Below are 19693 nucleotides of genomic sequence, written 5' to 3'. Positions count from 1 at the left end.
ATTTTGGTGATTAAATCAAAAGTAGATGATAACACATTATGTTGAGATAAAATTTGGAACTACTTGCAGATGTGAAGTACATTTCTTGACCAATTTGACATTGAAGACAAGGAGTTCTTATCAGTTGTGATTTTGACAAAGTCTCATGTGGCTCATTTCTTGCAATCTTTGTGTGCTATGATGTGTAATAGCATGAACAGAATTAAATTATCAGATCATCATAACAAGTGATGTGATGTGCAAATAATGTCGTGCCTTTGTGGTTGCTTTTTTAAATTTCTTGATTTAACCATGAAATGCAATTTCAGGCCTTTGTCTTTGATTCATTGGGAGTGTACTAAACTCAGAGCTTGAATGCCCACCTTTTGGAAAAAACTTCAGGTTTTGATACTTTAAAAGAAAATTTCGATTATCTTTTGATGAAATTGGCAACCTACATTAATAGACATCGATCTGTGTGATCAGGGATACACTAAGTTGCTCTTTTTGGTATTCATCGTGTGATTTGATTTCAAAGCTGTTGCTTTTCTAGTCATTCGGCTCTAGTTATTGCCCAAATTTTATTTTGACCTTGAAGTGTATGCTGGTACAATTTTGCACCGATCGTCGGTTTTGTTTACATGTCTCATCAAGATTAAGGTTGACTTTTAGGATGTTGCCTACTTTTCACCTTTCATTGTGTTCTGGTTCAAGCTGTCAATATGGCTCTTTTCTTTTAGAACAACAGGTTTTCATTATTTCTTATATTAATTACTGATAATTAATTCTGCTCACAATTGTTCATAAGTCTCTTATTTTCATTGTCAAATGCTTTGAAATCAAACATTGTTCTTTGTTCATTCAGCCCATCCTCGCTATTGTACCATTCTCCTAATGCTTTAAATAGCTGACACCGCCCAAGTAATGTGGATATGCATCTGATATCTGTCCAATTTTTGGTTGTAGCATCCTGTTAACAAAAGCGATTATGACAACGTGATTGGCGCCTTACCATACCTCAAAGTGAATCGACATGCGACCTGAGGGTTTCTTGGTGATGGAAAAGGATCGATCAATTTCTTTGCTTTCCTTTTTTTGCTGTTAATTTTCTTGCACGGTGCTTATTGTTTAAATATATAACGTAACTCGTGCTTTGGCATTGTTTCAGCTCCATCTTGATCTATGCGTGAATGATTTTTAGGTGATGCCAATTTCCAAGTATTCTTACCATACCATACCTCAAAGTGAATCGACATGCAACCTGAGAGTTTGGTGGTGACGGAGAAGGATCGATCAATTTCTTTGTTTTCTTTATTTTGCTTTTAATTTTCTTGCACCGTGCTTATTGTTTAAATATATAATAATGTAACTCGTGCTTCGTCATTGTTCTTATTGTACCTGTTTCAGCTCCATCTTGATCTATGTGTTAATGATTTTGAGGTGACTCCAATTACCAAAGTGTTTTTGGTGTGATGGATTTTTTGTCTGATTTCCATGCTCAAATAGCTTGTCAATCCCCTCCAGGGAAAAACAATCATCGAAAGAGACACAATCAATTTAACCTAACATTTGTTATTGCCATGGTCCTTAATTCAAGTAGCAGAAAATGAAAAATAGGCAATATTATCATAAATCATTTTATAATTTTGTTCTTGTGTACATGGAATTGGATATGCTTTTGAGCATGGAAATAGAGATGACGAACTATCTAAAGAGAAATATACGTGAAACTAAGCGACGGAAAATTTTCAATTACTATGATTTTCTAAATTTTGTACCCTATTTTAATGATTTTTAATTGTCATTTTCGTCTCCAGCTTGATTGGCTATTGTGGTAAATATAGGCCGGTCGATGACGTGCCTCATCGTACTTTGAGATCCACGCCCCCACTTGATTGGCGCATGATGGGTGCAATTTGAGATTCATCTCGGTACGCGCTTATCCATCATCAGCCGTTCAGTCTGGACTTTCGATCTAAGTGACATGCCTTAGGGCATGATATCACGGTTCTCACAGATCTCAAAGCATTGACCTGCCTCCGCCGTTCCAAGTAGCGAGGTGGAGCATCTGTCGATCTCTCGAGGGTAGAGCGAACACATGGAGAAGGGGAAGGGATTAGCCCGGAGATGGGCTGTGGAATTCGCCGAGAATTCGTATTCTTCCTCGCCAGTGGACGTTCCAGATCCAATGGGTTTCAGCCGATCTTCTTCTGATCCCGTACTCCCTTCTCTGTTCCTCTCACTTTCTTGATAGCCTTGCGTAGTTTTCTCACTTGGTCTTAGGATTTATTCTTTCTTATTTTGATTCTTGGCTCAGGATGACGCCAGTGCCAGCCGGCAGAAGAAGGAGGCCGAAGCGGCTTGGAAGGCGCAGGTACTGATGCGTTAGGGTTTTCAATCCCCAGGAGCTCGGGGGCTTCCGACGTTGATTGGAAAGAGTTTTGTCTCCCTTCTGATTCATTTGGTTGTCGAGCTTTACCTCTCGATCCATCAAAATTTTTCTGGTTGAAATTTGTTGCATTAGTCTCAGTTTGATAACAAGGATGGTTTGGATAGTGGAGGATACAATTCCTTCTTTTGGGTGAACAGTTGGGAAATCAGTTGACAATGTCGACTAGTGAAAATATCACTCTTTGTATCAGCCTAAGCAGTATTTACCGCTACATTTTACAGAATTAGGAATTAGCTTTCTGATGGTCAATTTCTAAGACAGTGCCCATAAATAAGAATACATGTTTTCTGATGGTCATAACTGGTTTTCGATGGTAAAATATTGCTGTATATATGGCTATTTCACTTTACTTAGTATATCATCATTAGGAGGAATTGTCTGATCTTGAACTTATCAACCTGCTTAATTATTGTTGTTTTTATAAAAATTGCAATTGATACTTGATAGATATCTTGGATCTTTTCACTGTTTCTTGGTCAATTTTTTACTATTTTTTGTTTCATGTCAAATTTGCATTACTTGCATCCTTTTGTCCTTTTACGTTTGCTGCCATCGTTTTTCTACATCCATCTGTTTAATCTGTTCCATGTTTGTCTCCTCTCTTCATGCATGAAGAAAGCTTGGGAAGTTGCTCAAGCACCTGTTAAAAACTTGTTGATGATGGGTTTTATGATGTGGATGGCTGGAAGTACAGTTCATTTGTTCAGTATCGGCATTACATTTTCAGCGCTTTGGCAGCCAATAAGCGCTCTTCAAGGTGTTGGAAAAGGTATGCAATTGCCACCATTCTTTTTGTTCTTCAGTTATTCTCCCATTAGATGTAGGTTATGCATACAAAACTGATTTCACATTGGATATACATGCATCTTGGCCTTGGCCACATTGAAGATTTATGTGTGATCTTTCAGCTATATCATTAACTGTGCCTAATGTGTCCTGTAGAGTTGTTATAAGGATGTGAAAGAAACTAATTAACATCATGCCTAAACCTCTGTTGGCGCCTCTTTTGGTTAGCATTTGACTACTCAGAGGACGCAGGAGTAACTCAGGGATGGAAAAATTAATACAATATAGGAACTTTTTTAGTTTCTAATGACTGTACAGGACATCAAGGATGAAAAGGTATTTTCATATATATATATATATATATATATAATAATAATAATAATAATAATGAAATAGATGGATCAGGAATCCCTAAAGGTTTTTGATATCTTGGTTGTACTGCTAAATGTAAGAGGACCTCTTAATATGTGTATAATAAATAAAAGAGTGGTGATTGTTGTAGAACCCTTACTTCTGAAGGATGGTTTTATAAGATAAATTTGTGGCTTTTTATACCTTTATGAATCAAAACATTTGTCCAAATAGGAAAATATACTAAAAAGTGTTTCGCCCAAAACAGATATATAAATACACCAGTTAGGTCAGGTGAGCCAGTTCAGGTTAGTGATGCGATATGAGACATAGGAAGATCGTATAAGTCAATGTAGAAAATGATAAACATAAATTTTTGATGTCATTGTTGAAAACAATGAAAGGGTTTTCTATGGGCCCTAGTTTATCCAGTAACATTGCTCTGTATAGAGCTTAATTGTGAGAATGGATCATGTAGCTGACCCCAAATATTTTGGATTTAGCTTCTCATTGTTGTTGAAACCTCAAAAGTTACACTGGAATTTTAATACTTTTCTTGATGGGCATTGGCCATTGAACCTAACTGCTAGGCTATACCCATACTGTTGGCAAGTAAGCAACGTAGTCAGTTATACTGCTTTAGAGCTGGTTGGGGTTGTCGAGCTTGTAAACCAGCTTTGCACATTAATTATTTTTATATTTAACAGTTTACTCTCTTATATTTATTGCATGTTTGGTCCTTCAGTCCCTCCATTCTCTCTTTTCTTTTTTCCTTCATCTCCTGCTCACTGTATGATGTATTGGGATTGTTCTGGGGATTATTTTGGTATTGAAATCAGATGAGTTTGTTTGATGGGTTGGATTGGCATTGCTACCGAAATCATGAACAAAAGATTGATACACAGAAACTCAGAAAAAGTGAACAAAGAAAACAGAAATGGTGGGATTAGATTCAAGTAACGTGCACATGATGTCAATTATAAAGTACCAAAATTGTTCACCTAGTATTGGAACTCTTGGTCTCAGTGATCTCCAATATTACTGTGATCTTGTCTATTCATTGCTTTGATTCCTTTGAAGAAAATGCTGTTGTGGAAATTGTGCCCCATAAATGCCTTGATATAACACCTCAAACCTCAGCCGAATACTTGCTTAACCTGTTTCCTTTTCTTGGTCTCTTAATCTGTGCTGAAGATGATTCTTCTGTGTTTAGCAGCATATTCTAAACAAATGATTCTTTACTCAGTGAAAGATCTCATTTTCGTATTCTAGCAATCTTAAGGTCATAATGAGAACTTAGTTATCCAAACCCTTTAATATCATGCAGCATGTCCGCTAACTCCTTATATATCAACTACACTTTATTCTAATAACTTCCTTCTATGAAGCTATTCCTTATCTTTCCTATGAAGACTAGCTACATTTATTACTTATCCTTCCTTCTCTTCTTGCTTCTTTTTTTCCTTCATCTTCTCCTGTTCTTTGTCTTTCTCCTTGTCTTGTTCCTGGATCTAGTTGCCAGGAGCAAAGAGCAAGAGAAAACTATGAGATATCCTACTTCATGCAGTTCTTTCTCAGCTCCTACTCCTATTGGAATTTGTTTGTTATCTACCGGATTGGACTGCTAAAGTGTTTTGTCATCCAGTCAATATTTAGGGACAGGGACCAATCCTCTCTTTTCCAGTCATGATCAGGCTGGCTTCCCCAGTTCATGATGATCTTAGGTGTAATCCACTCGCTATTATTGGTTTCTTGACAGTGATCAATCTGAATTGATGCAACAGAGTTTATTCTATTTTCAATGGGTTTTGGTGCAGTGGTTTTTCCTCAATGATCAATTAGGGTTCTGGTTCCAAATTCTAGCCTATTCCTACTTGGATATTGACTGATCATTTGAATAATCTCTCTTGAATGCCTCTTGTGTCTTTTCTTTCTGATACCGTCAAAAGTGTGAATATATTGCCTTAGGTCTTTCGCCCACAGGAATTAACTAGAGTTGGCGCCTTTTACATCATTACATACGATTCACTCTTTTTTTTACTTGACGTGTTCTATCCTTTCTTTCAAAATTGGACATGCATTTCATTTTTTGGTTTTACTGTTGATATTGTGTTTGTGCTTTGCGGATCACATGTGCTTGTCACAAGATATGGTGTTTTTGTTTGTCAACATGGTTTTGCCTCAACTTGCATCAGTTAAGATGTTCAAAGTTCTACAGCATTCTGGAATGACCATGTTCCTCCTTGCAGTTTTTGAACCCTACAAGGACCCAAGGGTAGATACCCTTGCACCCAAATTGCTTTTCATTGCTCTTAACTTGGCTGGGCTGGTCCTAGGCATCTGGAAGGTAAAACTTTGATGACCATAATTGTGCAGACAATCGCAAAAATCATTTGAATCTTGAATGTGATTTTTCTTCTCATGGTTTGACAGCTCAACACATTGGGTCTTCTCCCAACACATGCATCAGATTGGGTCTCTTCTTTACCTCCTGCATCGGTACTACTTCACCGTCTTGCTCATTTATGCTGCTTGCATTAATATGCATGTGTTGCCACCCACATCATTCTGTTTCCAATAAATAATGATCAATTTAATGTGTTAACAGAGATCCTTGTTCTTCTTCTAACTAATGCCTTTTAAGTAACCACTATTACTCCAGGAAGTGGAATACGCCGGTGGGGGCCTTCCAGTCCACTGATACTTTTGAGCCAGCTTATTGTTCAAGAATCTCTTGCTACTCCGGTCATTGCTAATGTCGGTATCGGGAACAAATTCTTGCTAGCTTAGCATCAGCTTGAAAGTTTAATATGGATGATTGGATATGACGCATAACATGTTTGCATTTGGCCTATAGACCTGTTGTTGAGTAAGATTATTCTTTTGCTTCTCATGTTATTAAGTTTGATGTCACAGAAACTCTCTATTTGCGGGCATTAGACATTATAAATGTACTTATATCTCGTTGAAAATTATGCATCAGTCTTTTTCTATTATTAAGATTTTTACTAATGTGAAATTATTTTCATCACCCAATCGAAATCAAGAAGCAAAAAAATGATAACTCGGTTCGACTTAAAAAAGGGTATCGATGGAGGTGTGGAGAACGTGCTTCGAATTTCGTGCACAATACTAACACATCCACGTCGCCCGAATTGTGATTTAGCAAGAGAAATGAACAGTATTCCACTATCGCTGTGATTTAGCAGAGATATACATGTTTCTTTTTACTGCTAGTAGTGTTCAGATTAGAAGACGGCAATTCTTGGCAGCGTACCATCAGACGGTCAATTTTTTAAGCACATGCATGAATCCATGCATAAAACGTAAGCCTTACGTCCACAGAATCTTCAAAAAAAAAAATACATGTATTCACATGCTAATAACGTCATAAAAGAGTTTGGTATGTACAGAAGAAAGTGCGAAACCGGTCATATGTACAAAGGTACCCCACCAGAGTCAATTCTATGCACTGTACAATTGATCCTCCTTCACTTCAGCCAGCAGCGAGATCAGGAAGTAGAATGAACGGTGTTAGGTAGCATCGCGATTGTCACTATAAAGTATTCACAGCCGATGGGAAGATTGTATGGGTTCAAGGCAGCCCCTTGTGCTATAGATCGTCGGTTGTTGGTAGTTTCGCCGGTCGAAGCTTCGACTTGATCTCCTTGCTGAGTCCTGACGGATACTGGTGGCCGCACAATCCGCCGCTCGATATGCACGATCTGCCCGATTATGTATGCTGGTCGCCCGGAATGTTGTTCTTTGAACAGTGCAACTGATTCTTCAGAGAGGTAGTAGTTCGGACAGCTCCGATTGATTGCTTCGTAGTGTCCGGCAGGGTTCAGAACAAACGCTGCGAGCTCGTGAACTTCAAAGCGACCAAAAGTGATTTTCTCCTTGCTTGCCTGTTAAATCCACACGTACAGATTACAAGTCCAATTAAAACATAGAAAGCAGTGACTACAGAAAGATGATGGCATGATTAAATTGATGTTAACAGTCGAACCGACCAAATCAACCTGAGAAGAAATGTAACCCGATAGGCCTAGGCGACGAAGAAAAGTCATGTCTTGCAATTATGTAATCTATTGGCTACACATCTAGACTAAGTAATTCAAATAGAACAAGCTGAGACTGGTTAACAAAGGCACCATGATGAGCGGAAGACAAAAGTTACCTACTAGAATTAACAATGAAATGTCATCCAGTAAAGTACTGATAGAAATATAGAAGTACATAATAATCCTTCCAAGTTACCAACAGATAATCAAGGATGACATGGCTATCAAGAGCGGAACATCATGTTATCAAGCATGCCATATTCTCAATCCATTTTAAAGATCTAGTGGAATGAGCTACCAACCTGTTTCTCTAACTGATGTTTATTGTATAAGCTTTTAAGTAGCTCATTCTTCTCTTCCAGCTCTCTCACAAGGTTTACTTGTGCAACTTCAGCCTTGGAACAGCGATCCGAGAGATCAGAACGATGACGGGACAAAAAATTTACCCTGTCTGCAAGGACTTTTATACATGCTTGGAAATCCCTGGTAAAGTCATCTTCATCCTCACTGAGAGAACTGCAAAAGAGGAAATGGAAAACATTCTGAAAAGAAACAAAATTTTTTTATGCTAGATTCACAAGAAGTTAATTTTGATTAGGAGTGGAAGCCATGCATGCATTGACGCAAGAATCAATCTCACCAGACTGTTCAATTAAGTCCACTTAAAACCTTCTTCGGAAGACTGATTCCTTATAACTACAAACCGAATTCAACTCTTATAAATCAATCAATCAATCATTACTTGCTACAAAGCTACTGGCTCTAAAAATCATGTTAACCAGTCAGTTATGAATGGATGGGATAGCTAAGATCCAAATCAAGACATTATTTCGTAACTGTTCGTGAGGCATACAAGATGATAGATACAAGTGTCACTAGGAAAATCAGCAAATAACAACTACAAATGCTAGAAAAAACTTATATGCCCTGGGTTCAGATTTTAAGATGAAGTGTTGGCTTTAATAGAAGATACATCATCAAAGGGGATATAGAAAGATAAGGTTTTCCTGTTTTTGTCCTCCAATGATAACAGTATAAGAGACAAACTCTCTATATAACATTTTTAAACGCCATCCAAGGATTAATTTTGAATTCCCTTTGAGAGTTAAGACTTAAAAACAAAGCTGAAGGAAAGTGGCATTAAAATGCAAAACAAGGATCAGTAATTATAACAGTAGCAAAGGTGTCAGAGCCAGTGATTTAAATAGGCACTCGAACACTTGCCTGAGCGCTCGGGCAAGGCGAGGCGAGGTGAGGCTCGAGCGCCTCGTGTGTGCACCAGGAGACACGCTTCAATGAGGCGCCACCTGGGCGAGCGCCCGATTCTATTAGGCGAACCGAACCAGTTTAAGGCTGGTTCGGTTCGTAGTTTCTTACCTCAAAACCACACTTCACGCCCGCATGACCCCGAGGAACCCTAGCGCTGACGCTTTCTACCACTGCCTTTGCTGTAGATGCAGTGGACTGAGCCTTCCTCTGTTGTCGACGGATGAGTCCAACGGCCCTTGTAGCTTACTTCCGTTGTCGCTTCCTTCCGCTGTTGAGGGAGAGGACCGCAGGTTCCTCCACCACCGACAAACGCCCTCTGGAGCATCTATCACTGTCGTTGCTACTGTTCATAGCTTCTGCTGTTGTCGTTGTTGTCCGTTGCTTTCACTGTTGTCGTTGTTGCTGTCCACAACTTTCGCCGCTGTCATTGCTACTGTCCATAGCTTCCCTCGCTACCGTTGTTGCTGGCCACAACTTTCGCCACTACCGCTGCTATCGTTCGTAGCGTTGCCATAACTATCTTAAACTAATTCTCTGTCGCTACTGGTATCTCCCTCTGTTACTGTTAACATTTTTTTCTCCCCCCTCTAACTTTAAGTAATATACTGTTAGCAGTATTTTTTAAATTTAATATCATATTTTTAATTTAAATAATTATATTTTTATTTATATTATATATTTTTATATTTCAGAGAATATTTTTTTGGCCCCCTCTAACTTATATAATATACAGTTAACAAAATATTTTTAATTTAATATTATATTTTTGTTTCAATAATTATATTTTTTATATTTTAATATTTCATAGCGCCTCGCTTCGCTCGCCTTGGGCGTTTTGGGACTTTGGCGCCTAACGCTTTTTAAATCATTGGTCAGAGTTGAACTATCCATATAAAGGTTAAATACAAACGACAAACACAACAAAATCCAATAGGTCTACTAAGACAATATGTAAGAGCCCTCAGAGCACCCAGAAAAGGATGCAAGATTTGAGTATCATGTGTTCAAATAAAGGTGAGGTTGACCTAGCAATTACTAATAAGAGGATAAAGATTTACTATGCAACGTGCTTTTCAGATAGTACATTCAATGGCATCCAGAAACAATCACAAATATCACACTGGCACAACTGAAATAATCAGACATGAAACACAATCAAAGGGGATATTGTCAACAATGGTAATTCAATTATCAAAAGATACCTGGCAAGCGACAGAGCCAAAGATCGGAATGAGTCTGCAAAACTAACCGCAGCACCAGATGTAACACAACTGCGAAACCGTTCAAATAAACTGTGCATCTTCACTGCTTTTAAACGCAAGGCATTATATTCCGAGGCCCTTCTATCAGCAGCACATAGATTAGTATGGGCATCTTCTCTTGCTTCATGTAGGCAATTCTCCAAGTGCACACAGTTCATCTTGCAGGAAGTAAAAAACAGCCTTTTAAAAATGTCTTGAACAAGTGATGAGAACAAGAGATAATACAGAATATATTTCATAATTATGGAAGCATGTCCATAATGGTATATAACCACTACAAAGAGCCTGGTTAAGTAAAAATAACATGAAGCATGACAGTAAGATATGTTACAATCATGTTTCAGCCACAAAAGATGCAGTTAAACAAAAGCATGATGGCATCGACATCAGAAATGGGGACCGGGACTGGACTGAAAACACTGGATTAGATGGTCAGGTTGGATTGACAACATTGGCCAAGAATCAAGCAGAAACTGCCTAGGGATGGCCCCAGATCTTTGGAATATGACAAAATCAACCTAAAATCTGGTTCAAACCAGCCAAATCAGGTCAGACTTCCTCCCTCCCAAGTTAAGCCAATATGACCCATTTCCCATCTCAAATTTTAGGAGTTGATTATGGCAGATCGGATGGAATGCAGACCTGACTTTACAAGATTGCTGAGGTAACTTTTCTTGAATGATATTTTACAGGAAGATGGAAGTACTTTCATAAAAGAGCAAATTATAGTGCTCTTGACGACTATATCTTAGTTGCCTCTCCACAAAAAAAAAGTGGCTACATGCTTTCCGGGATAAGCATAGTTATTACACCATTTTATCCAAGAGAAACATTTCCTATTCACTCCAAAACTCCTTGATCTTTTAGAATGTGGGAAACATGGCGCAGCCGACTATTCTTATCCTATTGAAGATATCAAGGATCAAGTAAAAAGATAAGAATATGATCAAGTCAACATTAACATGTAGAATTTCGTTATTACCTTAATAAAAGTCACCGTAACCCAATAAGGTAGAATAACCAATGTTGGAATTTCCTACCCAAGATGTCTGATCAGAATCACTAAAAGAGTCAACTTGTCAATGAAACAATTAAACAACTGGAAACTCAGATATGAAAGACAAGAACAGCAACCTTAAGGATATAAAAGAAGTGTTACTTGAACTACAATAAATTAAAAAACATCAAAACCAAATTCTAATGCACTGGGATTTTCAGAACGACTATTATTAAGGAGTATTGATTAAACAAACCAACTATTAACATTAGCCTATAGAAGTTTTGAATAACTTTCAAAGATGAAATTCTCAGCTATACTAGATGAACAGTAATTTTTTTCAACATTAGCCTGCACAGATTCTCAAAGCTTCAGAAGATGAACAGTAATTTTTCAACATGTACATTAGCTAGCTATTCAACGGATTCTCTTATTCCAATGCAGCAACTGACCTGAGATTCATCAAGAAGATTTCGGCTGATCTCCAGTTCTTTCTTAAGTGAGTTTACCTCCTCCATAGTGGCTTTGAGCTTGTTTTCCATTTCAGTGCACTGATTTGACTTCTCTGCAAGGGCATTTTGCAGGTCTTGTACAAGGTCTTTTGACTCCAAAACTGGCTCATCAGCAGTTTCACAAGGTAACATTTTCACAGGAATCTCAGTGTTGACACCAGATGAATCTTTTTCCATGGTCATCTGGGCTGTCATCATTTTCACTTCACTGACAAGAGGACCAACCTGACTTTCATCCCGAGGCTGCTCTAGCATTGACGCATCCATAGAATTATGTGTGGAGTCAACAGAACGCATATTCAGTGTGCCCGAAAGATCAGTCATACTCTCATCTCCACCTTCTCCTGGTTTACTTGGTCCAGTCACATGCTCTATCTTGGAATCCACCAATCCAGATGTACTAGATAACTCATCCATAGGCATCATTGACGTGTAAGGTATCCGACTTTCCCCCTCTCCAAAACTCTCCAACTTATAGCCATCATTCTTTAAAGCTGAAATGCCAGAATCAGAGACATCTTTAACAGACACAAGATTCTGCCCTTGGGAATACTTATCTGATAATCTCTGCTCGAGCTCTTTAATCCGTTTCACATAAGACAGACATTCCTCCTGCTTCACATTTAACATATAGCGAAGGCGATTGGCAAACTCATCTTTTTCACGAAGAGCTTCAGCTGTCCTCTCCTTCACGTTTTTCAACATATCATCCTTTGTGCCTTCATCTACGGGGTCATATCGAGTTGCAACATCAATTGCACAGAGCATAGCAATCGCCGAAGCAAGGTCAGCTTTTAATAGTGCATTCTCAACTTCCATTTTGCTGGTTCCAGCGATATCCACTGATTCGCAACCCTCCAAAAACTCCACCTTCTCACCATTATGAACAGAACTTTCTTCAGATTTAATCATATTGCTACTGCTACACGTGGCCAAGTAATCATTTTCTGCTACATCCTTCTCAGTCTTAGAGACCAAGCCTATCGATGACTGTGGTGCATAACGATCAACATCAATCACATCAATTTCCAACAAGTTTGTATCAAAAGGAGTTATATTGACATCACATTGACTGGGTGAATCAAACAATCCCATAGCTGCTAATATATCATTTGGAATGTATTTACTCCATGTTTTGAAGAACAACTCTCGTCTTCTGATCTCCGATTCTCTCTCTGTTGCAAGCCTTTCGGCCATTTGTCCAGCTAGGCCCATGTATAACTTCAAAGAAGATCTCCTTCTTACAATTTCAGCAAGGCAAGCTCTATATGCCTGTCCCACACCATTGACAAATTTTAAATTTTCAAACTCTTTGTCCTGATGTCCCATTACCTCTTGAAATGCATGAAGTTCATTCATCATGTCTCTGATGCCAAACTGAACAGATTTGACCTTTTGCATACTGAGATGAACCAACAAATTCATATCATTTTTCTTAACCTTGCATTTATCAAGTAACTTTGACATAACATGATCACAATTCTGCACATTTGGAAGATGACTTTTTTCATGAACATCATATATTCGGCCAAGGGCAGAAACTGCATCATGAGGACGAAGTGTTTCAGACAGTGGGAGACCTGAATCATCCACAAGTTTCTTTGCAGTGTCGACATCCTTACTGCATAAGAAACATAAAAGTCCTACATTACAATTCAAATTAGCATTAAAAAAAAAAGAAACAGAGGCAGCAGATAATGAATAAATAATTTGTCAGCAGATGACCTGGGCCACAAAATAATTTTCATTAGCAAACAATAAGTCACTTCACTCCAATATCTCCACATAAAATTTTAAGTGGAAATTCCTTTTAGATATAGATATTGAAAAACCCTACAATATATCAAGAGAGATCTGAAAAATTTTTGCTTCCATGATTTGGCATATCATTGATCTGTTAAAATTTGCTTCATCTCAGAGCAAATAGATCTAGTACATAAGTATGCACTTATAGTCATCCCTTAGCTTCTCATAAAAAAAAAGGTCATAAATGGAAATAAAAAAGCCTGTTGGCACCAACATCAAATGGGTAAGCTGGTCATACCACCACTATTTTACTTCAAGTCAAAATGACATTGTGCTCAGGCTCCAAATTTCATTTCTCATAAATGTAGGACATTATTATCTGAGATAATTAGGGGAAAAGGTAAAAATATAACTAAGATGTCAATTGACACAGCTATATAGGAACATATTCCAGAAAGCTTCACTGGGTAAAGTACAACAAAATATTCAAGAAAGAGAGGACAATTTGGGTAGTCTATAGCTCTTCTGAATATTATTTCAATGAGTGAGAAGAAAAAAATGATTACTCATCTAAGAACAGGACCTTATTGTGGCGTAGGAGCATTGAACCTTACTAGGATGCTTATTTCAAATATTCTGAGAATGGTATCCTGAAGAAAAATAAGTATCTTCATGATCGCATGATAGGATCAACATAACATCTGATACAAATACAGATTTTTAATCTAAATATGTATCATAAGATCCAATACATAAATAATAATCATTAGTTAAATTCCAACTATGTTTATATTGTTCGAGAATGAAAGGGATTGAAGGCAATAGCCCAGCCCCAGACCTGTCTAAGTTCTAGATTAGGTTTCATTTTTTTTAGCTACACGTCATTAACAATATTTTTTCATCCAATTGAATATGACAAGAACTATGTAGCCAAATATGTATATGCAATTATATAGTTGCATCACATAAGATGAACTAATATGCAGTCTTCTAACTGCATATACAGCCAAAAATTATATGGCTGCTTATACAATCCACAATAGACATGTAAATGCATCCACAAATACACCTACATACAACCATGTGTCCATCTATACAGTCCACATACGTATGAATATGTGTCTGTCGTATGTAGTTTATGGTTCCTTCTCAGAGTTATAAATTTGAATTACATAAATTGAATAGTTCAAATATGCTCAATATACCACTTCAATCACATACATTGTATCATATAATCTATCACATAAATAACTTCTTAAACATATAAACATCACCAATGAAGTCTTTGTTTATATCTGATTATGGTACTCAACATTTTAATATTAATGAAAACACTATCGAACTCCTAGAAAATGGGACATTCTAACATATATAGAATTGATGACTCTTCAACCCTGAGAAAAGACTCCCCCCAACACCCAAACAATAGAGAGGGAGGGAGAGAGCGAGGGATAGATGGATGGATGGATGGAAGGAGGGAGGAAAAGAGAGGGGCAGAGAGAGAAGGCAAGGTAAGCTTAAAGATAAGTCAACGAGTCTGAACAAAGGAGAAAAAAATTGGAAGGAAATTTTCCACGTAGTAAAAAAGATGCATGTTCAACCAAATATCTCTTCAAAATGAGCAAGAGAAGGCTCATGCTAAGGATAGGAAAAATAGAGAAAAAGAAGAAGATAAGATCAGTTTAACTGTGCATGCAAAGCTTCTAAAAGACCTGACCCATAAAAGATGTGAAACATGAGTAGAATTGTATAGTAAATGGTCAAGGATTTTATGCATGCATTGTAACTTTGTGACAGTTACATAAGGAACTTTTTTCACTCGAATTTTTATAGTGGAGTGTGTTTTTGTCATCTCATCTTTATTATCTCAAGTTATCAGTTTACATGGTCCAAAATGAAGGATGTAGAACCTCTCACCATGTAAGCATATACTTACTTGTCCATTTAAATTACAGTTGGGCCATGTGAGTATTAAATGGAATACAGAGAGTAAAAAATAGTCTTTCACCCGAGTATTATGTGAATCAATACCCTTTAAAAAAGCACCTAAGCTACATTTAAACATTAAAGAAAGACCAAGTATAGAAATTATAAAACTTCCGATCACATATAGAATTGCTACAAAGGTTATTCAAGAGGCATGCCAATAGAACCTTTCTCACAAACTTGCTACGGCCATGAAATCTTCAGATGAGAAAACTATCATCCAATGTTACCATTAAAATCTCTGCTAAGCATTATTGTCAAGTGAATCAATATTAAGTCACTTTGGTTTAATTGAAAGAATAGTGATCTGGCGCTCAAGTGGTTATGTTAAATCGGAATGACTAAAAGAAGCATAATAATCTAACCTCAATGACTGCATTACACTCTTCTGGTCATTAAGAACCTTCAGATGATTTTTAATTGCATGTTCCAATTCTCCCCAACCAGCTGAGTTCATGGATGAGAGTAGACTATCCAATTTTCTCTTGAGTTCGCCAAAGTTTGTCTTCAGCTGCGAAACTTTAAGTTCAAACTGCCGGTGGGAATTGAAGCAGACATCAACCCACTTTCTCAGGTCATCCTCCTTCACGAGATCAAACAAGCACTTGCGGTTCCCAGACTGCAGTCTCGGATGGAGTTTCAAGGACCGCAGCCTCTCCAAGTCCCTCTCAAAATTACCCAGGAGTTCGGAATGGTTCCTGTGCTGCTGGGAAAAGCACTTGACGAATTCCGTGTACCTCTGGTGTAGCTTCCTGTACGTGTGTTCCAGATTGCCTCGAGCCGTCTCCAATGCCCTCCCCTGCACCTGTTGCTCCCTCAGCAACCTCTTGCAGATCTCCAACTTTGCCTGAGCGCATGTATACACAACATTTGCGAGCTGGAAATGGTATCGGAACTGGCGCTCGTAAGAGACCAATGCCTTGAGGGCCGGGTCCGGGGCATTGTCCAAAGGGTGCGAATCCTGGGTCCGGGAAGGCGGAGGAGGGAGGGCGAGTTTCGGGGCGTCAATGGCTTCGGGGTGTGGCCGTGGGGAGTCAGCGTGGAGTCGGGCCTTGTTGTATAGGAAGACCTCGCGATCGTCCTGCGGAAGCTTGTAGTATGACAAGCACTGCTGCGCGTCCAGCGAGGTGTTGCGGCAGAGGAGGAGCTGGTCGGCCATGGCGACGCCACAGAGGGCCTCGATCGAGCGCTGGATGGCCTCGACGGGGGTGGCGCCGTCGCACTCGAACTCCAAGCTGTGCCCGTTCTCGGCGACGTGGACCAGGAGCTTCCGCCCGAGGACGAACCCCTCGTTGGTGGTGGAGGTGACGGCCGACCCGCAACTCATCTTCCTCCCTTGCCCTTCCCCCTTTTCCCTTCTTTCCCTCCACCCCTAAAACCGGAACCCTAGAACCGAAACCAGCCGCTAAAAATCCAAACTTTTCCAGAACGATGGCCAAAAGAACCCTTTTCTCTTCGATCCCCAATCCCACAACTACCAGCCTCGGCTGTATGTAAATCAAGAAGAAAGGAATCGGAAGTCGGAAAAGGGGGGAGAAAAGAAAATGGGAGACGGAGAGAACAGGGTTCTTGTGCCACAGCAATCGAAGCAAAAAAAGGCTAGGGTATGCGAAGGGAAATCGACGATTTCTCGGAATCAAAGATAGATCGATGGATGAGACCGAATCCAAAACGTTTCCCAGGTGGCAGTGCCGGCGGATTTGTTAGAAGCCGTCTCCCTCTCCACCTCTCGGGAGCGGATTTACTTGCAGGGTTGGGATAAAGATTGGGATTAGGAGGCGTCGTGCGTGTGTCGATCGGATGAAGAAAGGGAGAGGCTGGCCGGACGGATTGAGAAGGAAATAAAAACACGCACACGGACGCTTCTCCGCCTTATTCCCTTCTCGTTTTGGGAATCGGTAGAAAGGAAGGAAGGCTCGAAGGTAAAGCAATTCCAAAGCAACTATTTACGGTGTTTAGGCACTTTTTACATATCCATCCTTGCAAGATACGAAAATAGCGAAATTAGGCACTTTAAATTGATTTATGTACCGCCATTTATATCTGAAGGATGGATGGATATGAAATCAATTACTTGGGAAGGGGTGTATACGAAATTTGACCTCCTTCCTTCATATTTAACCCATGGCCGTAATCATCGATCGACTTGGTCCAACCGGAATTAGGTAAGTGTCGAAACGTGTGTGGAAATTGAATTAATGTTTAGAACATGCAAAAATGTGCTTTTGATGAACTCCTTTTTGTCAATGACTTTGGCAAGCCAAAATTACCCACCGGAAACGATTTTAGATGGTGAGCTAAAGATCATAAGATGAAACTATTAAATTTATATCCATCATATTTGTCACACTTTTCTCTCTATTATATTCACAAACGAGGCTTCTAATAACCATATGTTTTTATCTTCTCGATGCTATATTTATTATAATTTTTTTTAAAATTCATGTGTTTCTTAAATTGATGTCATCACCGATATCTAACTTATCGATAATTTACTCTAAATAGTTTTAATTTATTATTATGCATAAGATATTTTATTTTTTTAATAGATAATGAGATAATAGGTAAGTGGAAGCAATGCTTTTGACCACTAGAAAATACTCGAAATCAGATTGAGGCTTAATGCCATGAAAGATCGTAGGGAAGCTATTATTTTGATGATGGATGGATGATACGAGATTGACTCATGGTTTATAATTAAGGGATGTTATCCTTCCATGCTTCCAAATAAAAGTTGACTTTGGAAGACTTGGGGCCGCTTGATTCGAAGAGGAAGCATTTTTAGCAACATGGCAAGGCAATGAGAAATTTTATTAAAGAGAGAAAGTTAGAAGAAAAGGAAAATATTGTGAGAAAAAAAAGTGTTTTGCAGTTCATCAAGAATGATGATGATCAATTTTTCTTTTTTATGAAGGTGACAACTAATTAGAACTATGAAGCTTAAATAAGATGTTCATTTGTGTAAAAGAAAAGAAAGAGTCATTTCCACGAGAAACTACAAGTCAGCAAACAGGTCCCCTTCTACTTCACGACTACTGTTTCGAGAAGATGATCATGTGAAGGAAAATAAGACCTTCCTAACATTTAGATTATGGAATATAGCATCCATCACCAAGTTTTGGAAGTGGATGATTGCTTCCAAAACTTTCTTTGTACAACAGTTAATGGGTTAAGGATCACTAACCATTTTTGTTATTCAAATGCTACCAGCAAAGATCATAATTAATGTCCAATTATCATTGATGGGAATGGAGGTCAATTATCTGACCATGTCAAATGGCCGACAGACCAACAACAGTGAGCTTCGTGTTAAAGATGGTCAAGTCTACCGTTCAATTGCCACGTCAATAAATCATGAATTTTTTTTTTTTACTCCTAAAGTTGGCTATTTTTAGATTTCTAGAATTAATATTGTTGTAGGATTAGAAATCAAAGTTTTATCATGTTAAAAAGATTTCATGATTTATGTGAGAGCAGTACAAAAAATAAATATTGAAGCTTTGGATTTGCTTTTAATTCAAGAGAAAAATTTATTCTCTGTGTTTGATCAATATTAATAGTATTTATTTATTATTAGATAATAATGTAAATGGGCTTCCTCCTATTTGAATTTTCTTTGTTGATTTCTGAATATTAATAGCATTCTCACTGATCCTATGTGATTTACAATATCTGATCACATATTGGAAGTCGTAAAACTTTTAGCAGAGTAGTCAACATGGCATAAACAAGAAATTCTTGAACGCTACTGCTGTTGTAGGATTCCATTTGCATATGTATCTGTAGTATGGAACAGAAGACTCGCTTCTCTTTCTTGTGTGTTTCGCTTTTAAGGAAGGGTGTCTGTCTGTCATCGAGTTAGTTGCCCACGAAAACCCTCACTTCCCAAGAAGTTGCGTGTGTCCTGTTGATGAGACATTTGAACTGCAGACAACTTTGAACGGAAGTCCTCCAAGGGCAATCGCTGTGCACAAGTCACTGTTGCCCCCATTAAATAGGCTGAGAAGTAGACATGAGAACTGGCTGCACAGAAGCTATCCTTCTTCTCTTGTGTTTCCCGTGGTTGGTTTCACTGTGATAAGTGCTGCACAAAGTTCCTGGTAGAGATGAGGTCTGGCTGTGACCATTATTACAACAGATTGATTGCTGCTGCATGGTGTTTGGCTCCGAGTGCTCCGAGACCAAATGACTATTTCTCGCCGTCGAGAACTCTGCCATCTGCTGTAATCGAACGACACATGAGTCACTTGTCAATGTGTTGATCGGATTGGTCACGCTATGATCAGGCT

General features: G+C 38.5%; 2 protein-coding genes across 2 annotated transcripts; one reads left to right on the top strand and one right to left on the bottom strand.

Moving 5' to 3' along the window:
• Nucleotides 1-1952: 1952 nt before the first annotated feature.
• LOC103973869 (uncharacterized) lies at nt 1953-6564 on the top strand. Its single transcript, XM_009388537.3, has 6 exons — nt 1953-2197; nt 2297-2353; nt 3047-3200; nt 5818-5915; nt 6002-6067; nt 6231-6564. The coding sequence occupies exons 1-6, from the start codon at nt 2078-2080 to the stop codon at nt 6267-6269; spliced, it is 534 nt and encodes a 177-aa protein (XP_009386812.2). The 5' UTR covers nt 1953-2077; the 3' UTR covers nt 6270-6564.
• A 353-nt stretch (nt 6565-6917) lies between these two features.
• On the bottom strand, nt 6918-17316 carry LOC135622594 (autophagy-related protein 11-like). The gene is made up of 5 exons (XM_065124578.1): nt 15770-17316; nt 11613-13293; nt 10104-10321; nt 7935-8148; nt 6918-7476 (listed from the first exon to the last, which is right to left on the bottom strand). The coding sequence occupies exons 1-5, from the start codon at nt 16729-16731 to the stop codon at nt 7081-7083; spliced, it is 3471 nt and encodes a 1156-aa protein (XP_064980650.1). The 5' UTR covers nt 16732-17316; the 3' UTR covers nt 6918-7080.
• Nucleotides 17317-19693: the final 2377 nt, after the last annotated feature.

The sequence above is a fragment of the Musa acuminata genome, chromosome BXJ1-3 (genome assembly GCF_036884655.1).
Source record: "Musa acuminata AAA Group cultivar baxijiao chromosome BXJ1-3, Cavendish_Baxijiao_AAA, whole genome shotgun sequence".
NCBI lineage: Eukaryota > Viridiplantae > Streptophyta > Magnoliopsida > Zingiberales > Musaceae > Musa > Musa acuminata.
The sequence above is the reverse complement of the archived record's forward strand: the minus strand, read 5'-3'. Positions and strand labels throughout refer to the sequence as shown.

What these genes read in the sequence shown, in the direction of transcription:
- LOC103973869 (XM_009388537.3), top strand. Translation starts at nt 2,078, where the DNA reads ATGGAGAAGGGGAAGGGATTAGCCCGGAGATGGGCTGTGGAATTCGCC. An exon ending in GCCGATCTTCTTCTGATCCC is followed by an intron (nt 2,198 to 2,296) that starts GTACTCCCTTCT and finishes TTCTTGGCTCAG; the next exon opens with GATGACGCCAGTGCCAGCCG. An exon ending in CTTCTTTACCTCCTGCATCG is followed by an intron (nt 6,068 to 6,230) that starts GTACTACTTCAC and finishes CTATTACTCCAG; the next exon opens with GAAGTGGAATACGCCGGTGG.
- LOC135622594 (XM_065124578.1), bottom strand. Translation starts at nt 16,731, where the DNA reads ATGAGTTGCGGGTCGGCCGTCACCTCCACCACCAACGAGGGGTTCGTC. An exon ending in ATCTTCTTGATGAATCTCAG is followed by an intron (nt 10,322 to 11,612) that starts GTCAGTTGCTGC and finishes ACTTCCTGCAAG; the next exon opens with ATGAACTGTGTGCACTTGGA. An exon ending in TTGGCTCTGTCGCTTGCCAG is followed by an intron (nt 8,149 to 10,103) that starts GTATCTTTTGAT and finishes CCTCTTTTGCAG; the next exon opens with TTCTCTCAGTGAGGATGAAG.